Here is a 22,523-nt window from a genome sequence, read left to right as displayed (position 1 = left end):
CATGCTGGACATGGATGGAGGGGAGGGAAGACAGGAAGAAGATGCACATGGAGGGGAGGGGAGAGAGGAGAAATGCTGGACTTGGATGGAGGAAAGGGAAGAGAGAATTATTGCTTTATATGAAGAGAGGAGAAATGCTGGATATGGATGGAGGGGAGGAAAGAAAAAAGAAGTAGATGCACATGGGTGGCGATGAGGGAAAGGAAAGAGAGGAGAAAAACTGCACATGGATGGAAAAAATAGGCCAAAGCTGGATCCACGTTATACCTCCTCAAGTCAATTCCACGGAGGAGGACACAGCTTTTACTTATGGATGTAGGGCAAGAAATGAAGAAGAAAGGAGGAAAGTAAAGAACTAAATGGAAAGGAAGCCCTGGAAACGGAGTTAAGAGAACAGATAGAGAGCAGCAGAATCAGAGACAGAGACCAATATGGATAGAAAAAGAAAGTCACCAGACAACAAAGGTAGAAAAAAATCATTTTATTTTCATTTTAGTGTTTGGAATATGTCCAATTTGAGAATTTACATCTGCTGTTTTATTTTGCACTGGGTATACTGGAGCTGTAACAGCTTACAGAAATGATTTATAATGAAAAAAAATCACGTTATTTTTTCTCCTATATTAGTATAATATTTTCAATGATGTCTGTTTATATGCGGTGTGGCTAAAGTGGGTGTGGCTATCAGGGGTGGGGCCATATGTTGTGGCCCCGCCCATAATGAGTACCGGCACCTTTTTTTCTACAAAAAGAGCACTGATTAAATCCCTCCATTGTGTTATGTTAGGAAGGTCCTCCCTTCTTCAATTTCGTAATATTGCTTTCCTCGCCAAATTCAATGGCAAGAAGATTCGGGCACACTAGTAATTACTGTTCATATTACAAAAATATCAGGAACATACCAGTAATATCGCCTAATGTGGGATTACAAACGCAAAAGTGCAAAATTTTAATGAGGGCTTGTATTTCCCCAAAGAGTAATGAAAATGCCATTAATCTCAGGTGAATACATTTACTCCCAGATTCTATATAGCACACCTAAAGGTTGGTGCTGAAATTGACGTGGATTCTATAACCACGCTCATAATTTGACTACTTTATAAGCTAATGAGCACTGATAACAGCACTTAACAAGCAATAATGCGCACTAATTGGCACGGATTAGAAATTACACGCACAACTGAAGAGTAACAAATCTCCTGGACCGGATGGTATTCATCCTAGAGTACTGATAGAACTGAAAAATGAGCTTGCGGAGCTACTGCTAATGATATGCAATTTATCCTTAAAATCGAGCATGGTACCGGAAGATTGGAGGTTGGCCAATGAAACGCCCATTTTTAAAAAAGGTTCCTGGGGAGATCCGGGAAATTATAGACCGGTGAGTCTGACGTCGGTGCCGGGGAAAATGGTAGAGGCTATTATTAAAAACAAAATTACAGAGCACATCCGAGGACATGGATTACTGAGACCGAGTCAGCACGGCTTTTATGTGGGGAAATCTTGCCTGACCAATTTAATTCAATTCTTTGAAGGAGTAAACGAACATGTGGACAAAGGGGAGCCGTTTGATATTGTTTATCTGGATTTTCAAAAGGCATTTGACAAGGTACCTCATGAAAGGCTACAGAGGAAATTGGAGGGTCATGGGATAGGAGGAAAAGTCCTATTGTGGATTAAAAACTGGTTGAAGGATAGGAAACAGAGAGTGGGGTTAAATGGGCAGTATTCACAATAGAGAAGGGTAGTTAGTGGGGTTCCTCAGGGGTCTGTGCTAGGACCGCTGCTTTTTAATATATTTATAAATGATTTAGAGATGAGAGTAACTAGCGAGGCAATTAAATTTGCTGATGACACAAAGTTATTCAAAGTCATTAACTCGCGACAGGATTGTGAACAATTACAGAAGGACCTTACGAGACTGGGAGACTGGGCGGCTAAATGGCAGATGACGTTTAATGTGAGCAAATGCAAGGTGATGCACGTGGGAAAAAAGAACCCAAATTATAGCTACGTCATGCAAGGTTCTGCGTTAGGAGTTACGGACCAAGAAAGGGATCTGGGTGTCGTCGTCGATAATACGCTGAAACCTTCTGCTCAGTGTGATGCTGCGGCTTGGAAAGCGAATAGAATGTTGGGTATTATTAGGAAAGGTATGGAAAACAGGTGTGAGGATGTTACAATGCCGTTGTATCGCTCCATGGTGCGACGCAACCTTGAGTATTGTGTTCAATTCTGGTCACTGCACCTCAAGAGAGATATAGTGGAATTGGAAAAGGTGCAGCAAAGGGCGACTAAAATGATAGCGGGGGTGGGACGACTTCCCTATGAAGAAAGACTAAGGAGACTAGGGCTTTTCAGCTTGGAGAAGAGACGACTGAGGAGAGACATGATAGAAGAATATAAAATAATGAGTGGAGTGGAACAGGAGGATGTGAAGCGTCTGTTCACGCTTTCCAAAAATACTAGGACTAGGGGGCATGCGATGAAACTACAGTGTAGTAAATTTAAAACAAACCGGAGAAAATTTTTCTTCACCCAACGTGTAATTAAACTCTGGAATTCATTGCCGGAGAACGTGGTGAAGTCGGTTAGCTTGGCAGAGTTTAAAAAGGGGTTAGACGGTTTCCTAAAGGACAAGTCCATAAGCCGCTATTAAATGGACTTAGGAAAAATCCACAATTCTGGGAATAACATGTATAGAATGTTTGTACGTTTGGGAAGCTTGCCAGGTGCCCTTGACCTGGATTGGCTGCTGTCGTGGGACAGGATGCTGGGCTCGATGGACCCTTGGTCTTTTCTCAGTGAGGCATTACTTATGTACTTAACTCGCTAAGTGTATTCTGTAACGAACTGTGCTGAAAGTCTAATGCGTGCAGGGGAAAAGGGGCGTGGTTATGTGTGGGGAAATGGGCGCTTCGTGGGCATTCCAAAATTTACACACCTAGTTATACAGTATGGTCTAGTGCGCCTAAATCTATGTGCAGAGATTTACACCAAGTTTTTGTTGGTGTAAATGGATGCGCATAGATACAGGTGCTGAACTATCAGCTAAGCATATTCTATAATCAGTGCCTAAATCTAGGCACCGATTATAGAATATGTTTAGTTGGCACTGATTTCAGCGCTGATTTTTTTTTTGGCACTATATATATCTACTATAATAAAACGCACCCTGAACGTTCTGAGGACAAAGGTAATGAAGTCACAGCAGAACGATAAGGGTTCGTAAGTTCGTGGTGGTGAAGCCATCCCACTGAGAATGCCTCCAGCTCCGCTTCACACTGCTTTTCTTTTCAAAGGAAAACCTACAGGAGCCCTAAAAGGCCAAAAAAAAAACGATTGCAAAAATAACCTCCCTTCCGCCCACGTAAACAAACACTGCTGCCTCAGCACAACACCAAAGAAGCTTAAAAAAAGAGAAACATCTATCCAGCACTCTGCAAACACTGACCCCCCTACAAACACCCTTACATTTCACCAAAACAAAGATCTACCTACACAAACCCCACAGACAAAGAAACAGCTTGCAAGCACAGCACATCCCCCAACCCCCTCCCCAAAAACAAAACTAACTAACAGAAACACCCCTCCCCCCAAAAAAACCACAGAATGTAAACAAAAATACAAGCATACTCAATTGCTATCTAAATCACTCTATGAGGCAGATGCAGCAACCAAACGTAAAAAAATCTAAATCGTTAAAGTCCCTAACGATTTTAAAATAACGAAAAATGCACCAAAAAAAAAGTCACACATGCTGAGATCGGTATTGAAACGTACAATGTATCAAAGAATCACAATACACATCGTTAATCGGCCCCCAAATCATGCGCAGAGCAGCCAAGCGTTATGTTAGCTGCTCTGCGCATGCCACAAACAGTCAAAACACAGTCAAATCACAAGCACATGGCTCCCAAATCAAAACAAAAATAAAAAAAAAGGGTCGGGAGGGGGCAAAGGCGCTGGTCAGGAGCGTCCTGTATGGCCGTCCTTGCCCCCCCCCACCCGTGGTCGCCGTTCCCCCCGCCCCACTTCCCCCTGCATTCTAAATTAAAAAGCAAGAAGAAAAGCAAACGTACCTTTAGCAGCCCTGGCCCCCCTCCCTTCCTCACTACTCTGTCTCCCTTCAGCTCCACCTCCCGACATCCTCCGCCCTGTGCCCCGCCCCCTCTTGGGGTCGTCACCCGCCATTCCCCTCCTCCATCGGGCCCCCCTCCCTCTTACCGGGCCCGTGCAGTGCCTCTCTCCTCTGTCTGAAGGCGCTGCACGGGCAAGAAGAAAGCTGATGCCTGCCTTCGCCCGGCTTCTGTCGCGCGTCTCTCTCCTCCTGGGCCCGCCCCTGTCTGACGTCGGTAACCTACGTAGGTTACTGACGTCAGACAGGGGCGGGCGCAGGAGGAGAGAGACGCGCGACAGAAGCTGGGCGAAGGCAGGCATCAGCTTTCTTCTTGCCCGTGCGGCGCCTTCAGACAGAGGAGAGAGGCGCTGCACGGGCCCGGTAAGAGGGAGGGGGGCCCGATGGAGGAGGGGAATGGCGGTGACGACCCCAAGAGGGGGCGGGGCACAGGGTGGAGGATGTCGGGAGGTGGAGCTGGGGGGAGACAGAGTAGTGAGGAAGGGAGGGGGGCCGGGGCTGCTAGAATTTTGCTTTTTCGGGGGACCAATCACAGCGCTTTTAGCTCTGCTAATGCGCTGGGATTGGCTCAAAGTTTGTTTATTTTTTCTCTTAATGATTTTTCCTGGCACAGAGCTGTCCTAACGAGAGGTCCAGACCTCTCGTTAGATTTCCTGCCTTTTTTCTGCGTAAAGGCAATCGGAAAAGGTTAGTGCATGTCGTTTCAATGGGGTTTTCACACTAATTGCTCATCTCCATTCCGTTTTCGTTAGCTGCTGGCTTCCTCGGTAAAAGCCCTTTGATGCATGCAACGGATCAAATTTTCCTCGTTGGAGGGTCATTAAAGGCTCATTTAGCTTTAGTGCATCTGCCTCTATATCATCTCTGCAGCCATAAACACCCTCAAAGCCACACTCTGCTCCATGACACTTTGCAAGCCTGGGGAGGGGGAAATCCCTGCAACTGACATAAAGACCAGGGAACTGGGAGGGAGGGAGGGAGGGAGGGGGGGAACCCTGCCACATACTCTCATTCTCACACATGCTGGCAACCAGTCTCTATCTCTCTGTGTGACACACAGACAAACGCACATTCACTCTCTCTCACACAGACCATCTCAACACACACTCTCCAAAGGTTGTTTGAAACTATGTGACTGGTAAGGATTTTTACCTAAACCCGACAAACATGTTTTTATAGTAAAGCTCTTTTTTGAAAACACTTATATCCCTTAATATCAAACAGAAAAAACAAAAAAAAAACCCCAAACCACATGCTAGCGCCCGTTTCATTTGTTACGGAAACGGGCCTTTTTTACTAGTATATATATAATCTCCTAAATGTATCAATCTGGCATTATGTTGCAGTTCAGCGATATTGGGCACACATAGAGACGTGGGGGCAGACTCTACTGGTACTGTCAGTACAGTTACTGTTATTTGATGATACACAATTACCTCATCTTTAGAGAGCGTTGATAATAGTGCATTTTTTTGTACTATCAATCAAGAATAGCATTGATAAAAATATTTTATAGTAGGGCTAAACTTTTGTTTACTTCCTCACGATTTTCTTCTCCTAGAATCTCTGGTTCTATTGTGTTGACATAATGTTGAAACTTCATATACCATACTAGTTGCTTATGTAACTTCTAATTGAGGAAGGGAGGATATTACCACTCCACCTTCTACGATGTGTCCAAGCTGTGTTAGCTCTTTAGCCCTCCATTGCAGAAAGTGTTTATTATTCATGCCTCCAGGAAAATCTGCATTCCCCAGAAGGGGTAATTCTATAATTAAAGCCTTTTTTTTTTTTTTTACAAAGCCACCTCCATACCTGCTTCAAAGTTTTTATTAATACACTCTTTTTCACTAGCTGAGGTACCTGTATGCTCCAGGAGCGTAGCTACGGGTGGGCCTGGGTGGGCCCAGGCCCACTCACCCAGTTAGGCACCGAAGTGCTCAACAGCCTTTCTGCCGCGGCTCAGCCTCAGCCACCTCCCACCTGCTTTTAGGTAGCCGGCAGCTCTCCCGGGCCGCCTCCTCTCAGGCTCCTCCTACCTGCCTGTCTCAATGTTTCTGGTTTGTTTTTTTTTAGTGTGGTGCGCCGCGGGTCGGGTCCTAATGTGGAAGTCTCACCATGATTGGCTAAGTACTAACTCCTATCTGGTTTGGTAAGCTGCTCCTGACTCCTGAACGGATTGCCAAACCTTGCTTGCTCCCCGTCATGTATGAGATGGTGCCGCGGCCGCAGTGCCGCATGGGAAAGGCTTCCAGCTTCCGGATGTCAGCCTCATTGATTCCACCCACCCACCTCCAAGCAGCACCTTCCTTTGACCCCACATGACAGGCACAGGAACCAGCTCAGTGCTCTGCACCACCTGTCACCATGTGCAAGCAGATGTCCAGTTAAATTAAATATATTTTTTAATTTTATTTTGAATGTGTACAGGTTGTGATCAAAATGCTAGCTGCAGAAGCGTAGCTAGGTGGGGCGCAGGGGGAGCGGTCGCTCCCCCAAACAGCTGTTTTCAAAAAAAAAGGCGCCTATGTGCCCCGTGTGTCTGCTCCCTTCCTCCCGAGTCAATGTTTTCCAGTCTCTTCTGCCCATCTGTCTCCCGTCCGCGCGCGTGGTCACTTTGTACTTAACTGAAGCCTTTTCCCTCCTGCGTGCAGCACCGGCGATTCAATCAGCCTTCTGCCTGCCAGCGTCGGGGCCTCTCCTCAGGTGCGTCCCGCCTACTGTATTGCAACTTCCTGTTTTCCGCAGAGGTGGGACGCGCCTGAGGAGAGGCCCCGACGCTGGCAGGCAGAAGGCTGATTGAATCACTGGTGCTGCACGCAGGAGGGAAAAGGCTTCAGTTAAGTACAAAGTGACCACGCGCACGGACGGGAGACAGACGGGCAGAAGAAAAGGTGATAGATGTAACGCTGGGGGGGGGAGGGGCTGAGAAGGGAGAAAGCTGCCAGGGGGGGGGGGGGGGGGAGGTTTAATTGACCAGAGTGGAAGCTGGAGGAGTAAAGAAATAACAGTTATCACTAAAACAGCGTAAAAAATTATTGTTGCAGTAGAATATGGTAATACTAGGGCCCAGCTGAGGAATAAGTTATTTTGAGTTAGTCTTCACTGGATCAAACTTTGCTTTCCTTGTGCCATCACTATTCAGCAGGATAGGTAGTGTCTTGAAAGGTGGAGGATAAAGGATTTATTTTTTTATATTTATGTCAGATTCAGTGTGGCTTATATTTGAAAATACAGTGAGACAGAATAATAGAATTTAGTTATGGGAATAAATAGATGGATGTGTCTGAAACATTTAACAAAGTTGACATTAGCATATATACCCAACTGGGCATTTAAAAGTTTGTCCTTTATTGATACCACATGTTCAGAAATCATAGCCATAAGTATAGCCAGTTATTGAAAGATTATCACATGGGAGGGGAAGGTGATAGGGACACAAAGAGGGCACTACTGGAAAGGGGAGGAGGAGATAAGGACAGAGAGGGGCACCACTGGAAGGGGGATATGGGGACAATGGTGAAAAATGGGTGAGATGGGGACAAAGAAGTAATGCTGGAAAAGGGGGAAGATGGTAACAGGGGTAATGCTGGAAAAAGGGGGAAGATGGGGATACAGAACAATGTTAGAAAAACGGAGAGGTGGGGACACCATGCTGAAAAAGGGGGGAGATGGGGACACAGGACAGATGCTGAACTTGGGGGGTAGGATAGGGACAAGGGACACAGAAGGGAGATGCTGGATAGGACAAATAGTGGTGCAGAGGAAAAAAGGATGGTGCACTTGGAGACAGAAGAAATGTCAGATGGGCAAGACACCCTGTAAAGGCAGAAGAAACAGAGAAAAACAGAAAAGAGACAGTGGGACCAAAGCAAATGAAAAAATAAATTGTTCAAACAACAGTAGAGGGGTCCGAGTGCATTTTCTCAAGCCATTTTGGATGGTACTGCAGCACAGATTTTGATGGGTAGAATCAGGGACTGCAAATCCCACATGACTTTGGGATGTGAGTTCACACTAGGACTGGTTGAAAAATCTCCCTTCTGGAACTGGATCACTTGCCAGCACTATACACAGCTATTTGATAGTGGGGACATAAAATGAAAGATCAGTGCCAAACAGATGTAGAGAATGAAAGGAAGAAGACAAGAGGCAAGCGAAGAAATGGAAAGGTCAACCTGGAAAAGAATTTGTAAGGCTGACTCATGGAACGTGGAAAAAAAGACTATTCCCAGACAACAAAGGTAGAAAAAATTATTTTTATTTAATACTTTGTAAGGACTGAGATGTACCTGCTTTGTAAAATGTACATTTTTTGTATTTTTATTTTGCAAAGTACAGCAGAAAATGCATTTGTCTCTTTTTTTTTTTTTTTTTTTTTTTTTTTTAACCAGTATTGCACTGTTTAGAGTCTGGCTTCCTTGTCTCTATTTCAATTTTTGTTGTTGTTTTTTGGGTTGTTTTTTTTTGTGGCTCCATATTCTGCATTAGATTGGTAGCATGGAATGGTGTCACAATTTGGGTTTCTGCCAGGTGCTTGTGACCTGGGTTGGCCACATTGGAAACAGGATACTGGGCTAGATGGACCATTGGTCTGACCCAGTATGGCTACTCTTATGTTATATGGATAGATGAGGGTCTGTCCATGTTCTGCATGTGTGACTGAGGTGAAGGATTCTGCCAGCATGTAGTATCTGCGTAGGAATGTGTAACAGTGCAACTTGTTCCAGTTTCCCAATAGTAGGTATATTGGTACTCCAGAGCCCAGTGTACTATATATAGCACTGTCGTCTGATAGGTGGGTTAGGGCTGTTATGGTGTGGTAAGTTTTGTGTTCTAGGGCAGTCCTGAAGTACCCTCTTGCCAGTCAGGTTTTCAGGATATCCACAATCAATATGCATGACATTGATTTGCATATACTGCCTCCATTACATGCAAATCTTTTTCATGCAGATTCATTGTTGATAGCCTGAAAACCTGAATGGCAAGGGGGTACTCCAGGACCACCTAGGGAAACACTTCTCTAGGCCCCACTGTAATATTTATAGCATTGTCTTTTCATAGGTGGGTTAGGGCTGTTTTGGTGTGGTACGTTTTCAGTATAGGTTGTGGGTATCTTTTTGCAGGGGTTTGTGTTATTTCACAAAGTGTCTAGCCCTATTTGAAAGTAGGCTCTGGGGCAAGGGCCACCAAAGGTCACCCAAGATAAAAATGCTCAAGACTAGTGATCTTCATATCCTGTAGAGTCACCACACAAACAAAAGCCCATCTGATTTAAACAAGGTGTCTAGCAGTGGAAGGACTGGGTGTGCTATTCCTGAGGTGATGGTCATGATTTGAATATTTTTATTTGAAGTTAAGAAGACAGGTTGCCTGCTCTGGCCAGTCCAGGGACCTCTTCTGCATCCTGCCTACTGATGTAACTTACTGTTTCCTTGTAGGCAGGACGCAGCAGAGACAGCCTGTATTAATCATTGCCTGCCACAGCCCCTGAGCAACAACACAGACACTGCTGTCTAGCTGACACCAACCGGCGCCTATTTTATAAAAGTCTGCTCCCCCTGAGATCAAAACCTGGCTACGCCTCTGGCTAGCTGGTGGGGGTGAGCTCATCACTGCCTAAGGCAAAAAAAGGCATGTTTAATCATTAAATATGCCTTTTTTGCCCTAGGCATTGAAGAGCCCACCCCCATCCAGACACCCACCAAAGATAAATTTTAATATTGCCCAGGTTAAAATTTAAAAAAGGTTATCTGTTTCTCATATTGGTGGGTTTTTGGGTGGGGATAGTCTCTGCAGTGCCCAGGTTAAACATTTTTTTTAAAGTGTAGGTGGGTTTTTTTTAGGGTGGAGTTGGGCTCTGCAGTGCCCAGGACATTAAAAAAAAAAATCTTATATTTAATGAGGATGGATAAGGGGGTAGGTCAGGGCTAATGCCTAGCTATGGGATGGATGGTGGGGAATGGAAGGGCTGATACCGTGCTACAGGGATAGATGGGAGGGGGGGTAAGGTAAAAAAAGGAAGGCATTATTTTGTAGTACCCCAGGAAACACTACTCATACCTTTGTACATAGTGCCCACCCATATTAGCTCTGGGCCCACCCAAAATGTCAGGTCTGGCTACGCCACTGGTATGCTCTGTGCGTGTGTCATATAACTTTGTTCTAATGGCTGCAGTAACCTTGCTTAGGATGAGTGGGGTTATGAGTTATTGTTCCTTCCAATTTATCTCACAAATATTGCAGTTGGCAAGCTTTAATGTGATAGGGTTGCCAGTTGCCCACCAAGTATTTCTCTTGGTAGTGTTAATAGAGTCTTTCTTGTTCTTTTTCTTTTAGATACGTGTTCATAGGTGGCACCAATTTTGGCTTTTGGAATGGTGAGATGTTCTTTCAGTAATGAATTTCTTTTTGTGAATGGTTGTCTGGGGAAGACCTCTGGGGGGATATTACATAATAACCATGATGCAGCTTGAGTGCCATGAAAGCAAGCAAGCAACAAGAGCAGGTTAAAACATTATCATTATAATACTTTATCAAGGGCGAGGATTCTGCTTGTAAAGAAATGTTCACTAGGCATATGTGTTTGTTGAAATATGAGGACAGATTTAAGGTTAAGGAGTTTAGGGGGTAATTCTGTAACTGTAGCTATAATTGGGCACCTATTCTTGAAAGAAAAGTAGGCATGTACTTTTTCCTTTATAGAATATAGCATAACTGGGTATATACATGCCTGTGCAGTTAGTCACAAACACGTATGCAAGCCATAGAGCTGGCATATGTGTTCACATCCAACGTGAACTTAAATGAATGTGAGTCCTGCCTGCTCTCCACTCAGACTGCACTTATATGTATGCCTATCTGTAAGATATGGGCTGTATAAGATACATGTGTATTTACAGAATAGTGGTTAGGTGGAATTTTCAAATATACACACATGTACCCGTATGCATATTTATGCCAGTATTCTAGTCATTTATGCACATAATTGGCATGTATATGGAAGCATCAACTTTACAGAACTGTACCTTTTCTTAGCATCCTTACCAGACTAGTCCAGCGAATGGAGCAGAAAAAAAAGAAGCCCTGCTTTGCCCCTTAAGGACACCATGCAGCCTTAGATGCTCAGTGTTTTTCTATTTCCAGCAGATGATGTGTGGACCATGTAGCTCCTGGACTGGTTACTGAGGCAGCTCCTAAATCTATTGGAAAACTGGATGTCAGTTGAGCAGAAGGGTACCTCGCTTGAGCTTTTAAGCTCCAAAGTATTAAAAAAATAAAATAGAGGCAGTTGAAATGGACCTGGAGCAGGGATGATAATTGGAGGAGTCTGAATTCTGCCTTCTCTATTGCTCTCCCTTGTTCACTGCAATCTTTATTTCCCCTGCCAGGGGATTTACTAATTGGATGAGAAATTTAATGTTTAATACAAGGCTTTGTATTAATACTGCCTTTCTTAAAAAGAAAACCAAAGCGGTTTACAATACTAAGTGAAATCATAGAAGAAAAGGAACTACAATATCATAGACACAACACTAAAAGGGGGGAGGGGGGCTAATACTGCTGTGATACCAGCCGCCAGGCCAAAGAGCTAACTGGTAGCAGGAAATGCAAGTGAAAGCAAATTTGCTTTCAAGATAGATTGAAATTTCAGGCAAGATTGCTCACCTTGAAGTTAAGGAGGTAAAAGTTGCTTCCTCAATTCAGAACATTAGAAGAGCTTCAAACTGCAGTGTTTTTTTCCAGTTTGTGGAAATGGTGAGAATTTGCACCTGCACCACGAGGGAGGGATTTTTTTTCCTTTTGTTTTGGATAGTCCCGGAAGAGGTTTGTGTTGGAGGCTGAGTGTTTGGGCCAGCGGCAGACCTTGGTTCAGAGCAGCTAGTGCTTGCTGGCTGAGCCCAGTGGTGTGCTGGAGCCGGCTCGCAAGAGCCGGTTGTTAAATTTTTAAAGCTCTTGCGAGCCGGTTGTTGTGGCAAGCGAGCCGGCTCCCAGGGACGGCGCAACCCGGCGGTAAGTGAGGTAAGCATGGCAGGAGGGCGCCACAAGCCATGCTTACCTCACCTCCCGCCGCTCTGGGGGGGGGGGGGGTTTAAATCGTTGATTTACCTCCGTCTCAGCAGACGCAGTCAAAGCTCATCTCTTCTCTTCCCCTTTGTTCCCGTCAGTGTCCCGCCTTCTTCTGACGTCATTTCCTCTTTCCGCAAGGGCGGGACACTGACAGGAAACAAAGGGAAGACTAGAGACGGGCTTTCACTGCAGCTGCTGTGACGGAGGCAGGGGAGAGAGGAGAATCGCTGGGTGGGTGTGGATGGCTGGAGGGGGGCACGGGAGAGAGTCACTGGGTGGGTATGGTTTGAATGTCTGGAGGGGGGCACGAGAGAGAGGAGAATTACTGGGTGGGTATGGATGGCTGGAGGGGGGGCACGAGAGAAAGGAGAATTGCTGGGTGGGTATGGAGGCTGGAGGGGGGCACGGGAGAGAGGAGAATTGCTGGGTGGGTATAGATAGCTGGTGGGGGGTTAGGGGATAGAGGAGAGTTGCTGGACATGGGTGGATGGAGGGGAGGGCAGGGGAGAGGAGAGTTGCTGGACATGGGTGGATGGAGGGCAGGGGAGAAGAGGGTTGCTGGACATGGGTGGAGGAGAGGGAAGGGAGAGAGAAAAAATGCTGGACATGGATGGAGGGGGAGGGAAGAGTGAGGAAGGAGATGAGATGAGGGAAAAGGAAGAGAGGAGAAAAACTGCACATGGATGAAGAAAATAGGCAGAAGCTGGATCCACTGGACAATCAAGTCTGCGGAGGACCCAGCTTTTACTTACGGATGTAGGACAAGAAATGAAGAAGAAAGGCAGAAAGTAAAGAAATAAATGGAAAGGAAGCCCTCGAAATGGAGTTAAGAGGACAGATAGCAGCAGAATCGAATTCTGGGCCAGCATGATCATAGTAACATAGTAGATGACGGCAGAAAAAGACATGCACGGTCCATCCAGTCTGCCCAACAAGACAAACATATGTGCAAACCTTACCTTGATTTGTACCTGCCTTATTCAGGGCACAGACCGTACAAGTCTGCGCAGCAGTACTTCCCGCCTCCCAACCACCAGTCCCGCCTCCCATCACCGGCTCTGGCACAGACCGTATAAGTCTGTCCTCCACTATCCTCGCCTCCCAACCACCAACCCCTCTTCCCCCCACCTGCTCCACCACCCAATTTCGGCTAAGCTTCTGAGGATCCATTCCTTCTGCACAGAATTCCTTTATGCATATCCCACGCATGTTTGAATTCCGTTACTGTTTTTATCTCCACCAGCTCCCGCGGGAGGGCATTCCAAGAATCCACCACCTTCTTCGTGAAAAAATACTTCCTGACATCTTTCCTGAGGCTGCCCCCCTTCAACCTCATTTCATGTCCTCTTGTTCTACCTCCTTCCCATCTCCGGAAAAGATTTGTTTGCGGATTAATACCTTTCAAATATTTGAACGTCTGTATCATATCACCCCTGTTCCTCCTTTCCTCCAGGGTATACATGTTCAGGTCAGCAAGTCTCTCCTCATACTGTGATAAATAAGAGGCTGTCCTAGCCGGGGCAGGCCACTAGATGGCGCTGTTCCCCTAAAAATGTCCAGGATGTCCGGGGTAGGCCACTAGAGGGCACTAGGAGAATAGGTGGAGGTCGCTAGGACTTGGGAGAGCCCTGGGAGGTCCACAGGTGTAGGAGTTTATGGGCTGGGTCCTGAGTAGCTAATTAACCACTTTATACCCCACCTGAGATGTGAAAGGAAAGGAAGAGAGCTGGTAGCTGAAGAAGGAGAATCCCCCTGGAAAGAACTGGCTAAACCCTATGGACTTGTGGTGGACTGTGTGCTCAAGGAAGAAAAACAGGCTGGGGTAAGAAGTCCCTAAAGCATTATTATTGGACTGTGTAGCCTCAGTACTTAGAGGAACTGTGTGTTCAAAGAACGGACTGGGTGTCCAAAGAAGAAATAGGACTGTGTGTCCGAAAGAAGAAGTAGGGCTGTGTGTCCCAGTACTGAGAAGCAGGCTGCAAAGCCTGGGGTTAGAAGTCCCCAAACTATTGAAGTTAATGCTGAGCACAGGAATCTGTGTGGGGAGGCTCAGTATGAAGATATGTAAATGTATAAAGTATTTAAGCTAGAAGAACTGTGCCCAGGGGCTGGAATAAAGAATTGCCTGAATATGCTGTTGGTAAGATCTGTTTAATTTTGCCTCTGGAGAACCAGGTCACCCTGAGTGTGAAAGGGTAGCTGGCTAATCTGCATATAATTTGCATACTGAGAACTAGCTCGCCCTGAGTGAAAAAGGGGCCCAGGAGCTTGAGGTTGGATTGCTCAGGATGCTAGGAAGAGACTGTTTGGAGTTCTGCTCAGTGACCCCAGGCCAGTGAGGCCTGTTGGAGAGTGGGAGCAGAAGCCTCATCTTCACAATACGTCTTGGAACGCAAATTCCGTACCATTCTCGTAGCTTTTCTTTGCACCGCTTCCATTTTTTTAACATCCTTCGCAAGGTACGGCCTCCTAAACTGAACACAATACTCCAGGTGGGGCCTCACCAACGACTTGTACAGGGGCATCAACACTTCCTTTCTTCTGCTGATCACACCTCTCTTTATACAGCCTAGCAACCTTCTCGCTACAGCCACCGCCTTGTCACACTGGTTCGTCACCTTCAGATCCTCGGATACTATCACACCAAGATCCCTCTCCCCCTCAGTACCTATCAGACTCTCACCGTCTAACACACAAGTCTCTCATGGGTTTCTACTCCCTAAGTGCATCACTTTGCATTTCTTCGCATTGAATTTTAGTTGCCAAACCTTAGACCGTTCTTCTAGCTTCCTCAGATCCTTTTTCATGCTTTCCACTCCCTCCCGGGTGTCCACTCTGTTGCAAATCTTAGTATCATCCGCAAATAGGCAAACTTTACCTTCTAACCCTACGGCAATGTCACTCACAAATGTATTGAACAGAATCGGCCCCAGCACCTATCCCTGAGGCACTCCACTACTCACCTTTCCCTCCTCCGAGCGAACTCCATTTACCACCACCCTCTGCCGTCTGTCCGTCAACCAGTTCCTAATCCAGTTCACCACTTGGGGACCTATCTTCAGCCCATCGAGTTTATTTAAGAGCCTCCTGTGGGGAACCGTGTCAAAAGCTTTGCTAAAATCTAAGTAGATTACGTCTATAGCACGTCGATGATTTAATTCTCCAGTTACCCAATCAAAGAATTCAATGAGATTTGTTTGGCACGATTTCCCTCTGGTAAAACCATGCTGTCTCGGATCTTGCAACTTATTGGCTTCCAGGAAATTCACTATCCTTTCCTTCAGCATGGCTTCCATTACTTTTCCAATAACCGAAGTGAGACTTACCGGCCTGTAGTTTCCAGTTTCTTCCCTATCACCACTTTTGTGAAGAGGGACCACATCCGTCGTTCTCCAATCCCTCGGAACCTCTCCCGTCTCCAAGGATTTATTAAATAAATCTTTAAGAGGACCCGCCAGAACCTCTCTGAGCTCCCTCAATATTCTGGTGTGGATCCCGTCCGGTCCCATGGCTTTGTCCACCTTTAGCTTTCCAAGTTGTTGATACACACTCTCTTCTGTGAACGGTGCTCTATCCACTCCATTCTCAGGTGTACTTTTGCCAGTCCCTCGTGGTCCTTCTCCAGGATTTTCTTCAGTGAAAACAGAACAAAAGTATCTATTTAGCAAATTGGCTTTTTCTTCATCATTATCTACATAGCGTTTTGCTGTATCTTTTAGTCTCACAATTCCCTTTTTAGTCATTCTCCTTTCACTAATATATCTGAAGAAATTTTTGTCACCCCTTCTTACATTTCTAGCCATTTGTTCTTCCACTTGCGCCTTTTCCAGACGTATCTCTCTCTTGGATTCTTTCAGTTTCATCCGGTATTCCTCCCCGTGTTCCTCTTCTTGAGATTTTCTATATTTTTGGAACGCTAGCTCTTTAGCCTTTATTTTCTCAGCCACTTTCTTGGAGAACCATATTGGTTTCCTTTTCCTCTTGCTTTTATTTACTCTCCTTACATAAAGGTCTGTGGCCCTATTTATTACTTCTTTCAGCCTGGACCACTGTCCTTCCACTTCTTGTACTTCCTCCCAGCCCATCAGCTCCTTCCTCAGGTATTCCCCCATTTTACTAAAGTCAGCACGCTTGAAATCCAGGACTTTGAGTTTAGAGTGGCCGCCCTCCACTTCAGCCGTCATATCATACCAAACCGTTTAATGGTCACTGCTTCCCAGGTGGGCACCCACTCGGACATTTGACAAACTATCCCCATTTGTGAGCACCAGATCCAGCGTCGCTCCCTCCCTTGTGAGTTCCGTCACCATTTGTCTGAGCAGAGCACTTTGGAAAGCATCCACAATCTCTCTACTTCTTTCCGATTTTGCAGACGGAACCTTCCAATCTACATCCGGCAGATTGAAATCTTCCATCAACAGAACCTCTTTTTTCTTTGAATATCTGCGATCAGATCTTTATCTAGTTCCTCTAATTGTGTTGGGGGTCTGTAGACAACACCCACGTGGACAGAGGTTCTATCCTCTCTTTTTAAGGTGATCCATATTGCTTCTTCTTTTCCCCAGATCCCTGTCATTTCAATCGCCATGATATCATTCTTTACATACAGAGCAACTCCTCCACCTTTTCGACCCTCTCTATCCTGCCTAAATAGATTATAGCCTGGTATGTTTGCATCCCATTCATGGGAACCATTGAGCCACGTCTCCGTGATTGCAACAATGTCTAAGTCTGCCTCCAACATCAGGGCTTGAAGGTCATGTACTTTATTGCTTAGACTACGAGCATTTATGGCCATCGCTTTCCATCTATATTTCCTGTTTCAACATTAGTGATTTGGGGGTGTCTTTTCACTTTGGGTACCTTCATATCTTTTTGTTCCAACTTTATTGCTTTTTCCTCTTCCTCAGTTTTATTTTTAGGAGCATCACAGTGCTGTAATGGAGCAAAAGAATGCATTAGTGGCAACACTTGTGCGGGTGGATGCTTCTGTGTCACCTGACGAAGACTGCCTGAGCCTATTGTGAACCATCTGTTCTTATGTGGTTTTATGCTTTGAGGCAGTGGTGAGAAGTTTTTATTGTGTGCAGTCCTAGAAGCTGCTTTAATTGCATCCAATTCTTGCATTACTTTACTGAGCTCTTGTTTTAAACTAGATAGCTGAAGACAGGACAAGCTTTAAGTCTCCAGATGATTGGCCTTGAAACTAAAGCACCACAATTATTGCAGAGAATAAAAGTCATCCTCATTGGTTGAAATGGGTATGAACAGGTGTACTATGTTGGGGTTAACAGTCTGTAAGACTGCCTGTGTATGATTGAGTAAAGTTAATGAGGTTTGGTTTGTCTATAAATGAGTGGAAAACCCTGGGGTGGGTGGGATTATAAGTCTCAATGGGTCAGCTAAATGCTGTTATCAAGGCAATTCTCTGGATGGGACCGGAAATGGTACAGTCTGGTCATAGAATTTTCAATTGATTTAACTTTCAAAATTGCCCTATAAAACTTTCCTTGTTGTAATATAAATCTAGATATTCCCAATAATTATATCAGTTTCAACAATGTAAAATGCACTTTAGAGCTTCAGTGCAATGCAATGCAGCCTCCCTCTCTATCAGAGCTTGGCAGGGTCGCTTTACTCATACTACCCCTCTCCTCAAGACCCTTCACTGGCTCCCTATCCGTTTTCGCATCCTGTTCAAACTTCTTCTACTAACCTATAAATGTACTCACTCTGCTGCTCCCCAGTATCTCTCCACACTCGTCCTTCCCTACACCCCTTCCCGTGCACTCCGCTCCATGGATAAATCCTTCTTATCTGTTCCCTTCTCCACTACTGCCTACTCCAGACTTCGCGCCTTCTGTCTCGCTGCACCCTACGCCTGGAATAAACTTCCTGAGCCCCTACGTCTTGCCCCATCCTTGGCCACCTTTAAATCTAGACTGAAAGCCCACCTCTTTAACATTGCTTTTGACTCGTAACCACTCGCCTCCACCTACCCTCCTCTCTTCCTTCCCGTTCACATTAATTGATTTGATTTGCTTACTTTATTTATTTTTTGTCTATTAGATTGTAAGCTCTTTGAGCAGGGACTGTCTTTCTTCTATGTTTGTGCAGTGCTGCGTATGCCTTGTAGCGCTATAGAAATGCTAAATAGTAGTAGTAGCAGGGGCGTATCTGAACTGCGGCGGTAGGGGGGGCCAGGGCCAGAGTGAGGGGGTACATTATAGCCCCCCCCCCCCCCCCGCCGCTGCCATTGCCAATCTCCCCCCGCCGTTGCTGTCGCCTACCTTCGCTGGCGGGGGACCCCAACCCCCGCCAGCCGAGGTCCGCGTCCTCCTTCCGCTGCCGGCTGCCTGTAAAAGAATTCCGTCAGCTGGCGGGGGACCCCCAACCCCCGCCAGCCGAGCCGAGGTCCTTTCATTTCTTCCACTAAAGCTGGCGCCGAAAGTTTCTTCTGAGTCTGACGTACAACGTGCAGCGACGTCAGACTCAGAAGAAACTTTCGGCGCCAGCTTTAGTGGAAGAAATGAAAGGACCTCGGCTTGGCTGGCGGGGGTTGGGGGTCCCCCGCCAGCTGACGGAATTCTTTTAAAGGCAGCCGGCAGCGGCAGGAGGACGCGGACCTCGGTTGGCGGGGGTTGGGGTCCCCCGCCAGCGAAGGTAGGCGACAGCAACGGAGGGGGAGGGTTGGCAGCGGTAGGGGGGCCCAGGCCCCTGAGGCCCCACGCAGATACGCCCCTGAGTAGTAGTAGTGGTAAAATAAGAGGTTTCACAGGGCAAATTAATTAATTAAGCAATAAGCATTAAAGAGAATATCGGGTATCTCACCTATAGCCAGAAAGTTGAGATCAGAAAAACAAAGTCACCAGACAACAAAGATAGAAAAAAAATGTTTATTTTCATTATAGTGTTTGGAATATGTCCACTTTGAGAATCAGGTGCTCAACATTAAAGGTTTATATTTATTTACTTATTTATGGCATTTTATCCCACATTAAACATGAATTAGATTGGAACCTGGGATCATTTTAATTTTCTTTTTCCTGGAGTAATGCATTCCCCCCCCCCCCCCCCCCCCCGGCTCTCTTCCCGGCTATAGCCAGCTCTGCAATTTGTAGGGGGGGCGTAAAGGTGAATCGGGGAGAGAGCCTGTTGTTAAATATTTACCAGCACACCACTGGCTGTGCCTGTGTGCCTTAGACCATTTTTGAGGTGCACTTCTGAATACAGGCCTTAGTGAAGGGTCATAACTCTGTCTGTGTTCCTTTCCTCCCCTCCCCAATTGGTTCTTTTTCTTCAGCTAGAGTTCTTAAAGCTCATAGGACCCTTTACAAATTTTGTTTTTTTGGCTTCCAGTTTTGGGTGTCGTTCACCAGCCCCGCAAGTAGCTGGGGATGTCCTTTGGTGTGATTGACCCAGAGGAGCTACAGTTATAGCTGCCATCTTTGGCCAATGGGAGCATAATAATGACTGGGTTTTAGGCCGCAGCTGTGGGCTTGTGTACAAGCATGGCCCATGTGCCTGAAGAATTCCTCAGGGTGCTTTTCAAAGATAGGCCCCAGTGACCCACTTTGGCAAAGTCACTGGGTTTTTATTTTTGTCTCATGGCCTCTATTCCTGTCCTCACCACAAAACAATCCAGACATGCAAAAGTGAGAGATATAGTGATGCCTTGTAAACCTCTGAATTGTGGATACAAGCGCAGGAACATCAGCCATTTTGGTCAGGAGTTTGGCAGAGGTTGCTCAAGTTCTTTTTTTTAGTATTTTGAGGGAGCTCAAAGTTAAAATGTTCCCTTTCTACTTCCAATTTTAAATTACCAGGTGGCTTAGCAAGCAGATAATGCTGAGCTCCGTGCACAGTCTTCAATATCTAGATTTGGATGCCTACAGAAGGAGCATGTGCACCTGTTGTATGTAGCACTAGACCGTCACTAGTTTCACTCTTAAGGAGAGTAGATCTTCCTTTAATACATTTCTGAGTTTGCGGTCAGGCCCTGGGGGGGGGGGGGGGTCATTGAGCATAGCACTTATTTTTTCTCCTAGGCCCCCTGCAGTAAGAGAACCCACTAGAGAGAAAATCTGATCTTTTGAGTTCTGATTTAAGGATAGTAAGCTACTCTGCAGGTAGGCCTGCACTGTGCTCTTGGTACCCAAGTAAATGGAGAACTTCTGCCTGAGGTGCATTACTATGTTCCAAAGGTTGGTCTGCATGAAAACCTTTGGAACAGAGTAATGCATATCAGGAGGGTCTTTGTGCTAGCTGGAATTCTTCTTCAAGCAGACTTTCTCACTCCTAACTGTAAAGTATCAGTATATAACAGTTCCCTTCTAATGCTTGTGTGTGCTGGATCCAAATGTCCCAGGCATATCATTCTTGGATATTTTGAGGAATTGGCAGATTCTGAACATCTGGATATGATATTTCCTCTGATTTTCTTGCAACATCTGCAGGAGGTTGGTCACTAATATATTTGGCCATTCGCCTCTTATGGCTTTAAAAATAATAATCAAAACAAAACCCAGGACTGGGGTTTCCACTCATTACCCTGGTTTAGTAGTCTTCCTTCAAAAGCACAAGTGTTCTAATATCTTCCTTAAGAAACATTCTGAATATTTTATAGGAGTCCAAGCTTTCAGCATGATTCTTATATTAAGAGAGATTTCACAAAGGGTATAAGCTGGGCCACTACAGCTTTTACGTTAAGTTATGTTATCAGGGATTTATCTCTCACCCACTCTCATATATTAGATTCAAGGTGAGTTACAGTACAGTGACGAAGCTGATAACAAGACATTAGGGAAATACAATAAAACCCAGAAGAAAAAAGAAAACGTTAAAAAATTTTAATTGAAAAATTAAATCAAGACCCATACAGTCTAGTAACAAAGGTTTTAAAAGCTTTATGAAATAAAAAGTAATTCTTTATCAGGCATGGTTGACGTGGAAGATCATGCCAATAATGAGCCACTAAGAAGAAAAATGATTGGGAGAAGGCAGCCCTGAAACTTAAATAGACTTTTCTGATCAGACTATTAATTTGTGGCTCCATTGATAAAGATGAATCTAGTATCATTCCCAAAACTTTAGTTGTTTTTTTCTATCTTAAATTTAAATTATCCATGATAGTCTGAAGAATTTTGGTTAAATCCATAGCAAACTACAAAATCTTGGTCTTGTCAGCCTTAAAGGCCCTGTTTACTATGGTGCACTAGTGTTTTTAGCGCACGCTAATGCTAGACACACCCATATATTCCTATGGATGTCTGTAGCATTAGCGCGTGCTAAAAACACTAACGCCTATAGCACAACTTAATAAACAAGGCTCGTTTCAATGTAAATCTGTCAGATCAATATTTTATCCTAGTTATAAAGCTATTAATTGTAAAAGAAACAGAATCTATAGCTTGACTAACAGGAAACAAAAAGAAAATGTCATCTGTCTGAGGTAGTACAATCTTGCCAGGTACCAATGAAAGTTTACCAAGAAAGCTCATATATAAATTGTATAAAAGTGGAGAGATGGGAGAACCTTGGAGAACTCCACAAGGAGATACCCAGGAAGATGAATACATGCCAGCCTATAAAACTAAATATTGTCTCTTTTTTTTTTTATAAAAGATTCAAACCAATTGAAAACTGAACCACAGAGACCAAATTCCGATAACATAGATAATAAAATATTGTGGTTAACTGTATCAAAGGCAGCAGAAATATCAAACTGTAATAAAACCATCTCACCGCCATTACATAATCTAAGTCTTACTTCTGATGTTAAGACCAACAGTAAAGTCTCTGTACAATCTAAAACTGTGCTGAGAACTGTGTAACAAATTATGCTTCTCAATATATTTTGATAATTGAGAACTCACAACAAACTCAGTCAATTTAGCTAAAAATGGTTTGTTTGCTGTAGGTTGAAAATTGGAAACTGAGTTTAAATCGCTGAATAAGGTATAAGAACAATCTTCCCTATATCTTGAGAAAACCAGCCTAATTTTTATACAGAACTAAGAAACAAGCCAAGTTAATAGCTCTACTGGAGCCAACTGGCCTTTTGGGTCAATAGTACATTAAGTATTGCCATACTGGGACAGACCAAAGGTCCATCAAGCCCAGCATTCTGTTTCTAACAGTGGCCAATCCAGGTCACAAATACCTGGCAAGATCCCCCCCAAAAAGTACAAAACATTTTATGCAGCTTATCCCAGAAATAGTGGATTTTCCTCAAGTCCAATTTAATAATGGTCTATGGACTTTTCCTTTAGGAAGCCGTGTAAACCTTTTTAAAACTCTGCTAAGCTAACTGCCT

General features: G+C 44.9%; 1 protein-coding gene across 1 annotated transcript in view; it reads left to right on the top strand.

The window, feature by feature from the left end:
• LOC115473996 (beta-galactosidase-like) overlaps positions 1-22,523 on the top strand; it is a 330,129-nt gene that overhangs the window by 164,766 nt on the left and 142,840 nt on the right. The window contains 1 exon segment of the mRNA XM_030209251.1: positions 10,478-10,518. Coding sequence (XP_030065111.1) covers positions 10,478-10,518 — 41 coding nt within the window.

This window comes from Microcaecilia unicolor, chromosome 1 (genome assembly GCF_901765095.1).
Source record: "Microcaecilia unicolor chromosome 1, aMicUni1.1, whole genome shotgun sequence".
Lineage (NCBI taxonomy): Eukaryota > Metazoa > Chordata > Amphibia > Gymnophiona > Siphonopidae > Microcaecilia > Microcaecilia unicolor.
The sequence above is the reverse complement of the archived record's forward strand: the minus strand, read 5'-3'. Positions and strand labels throughout refer to the sequence as shown.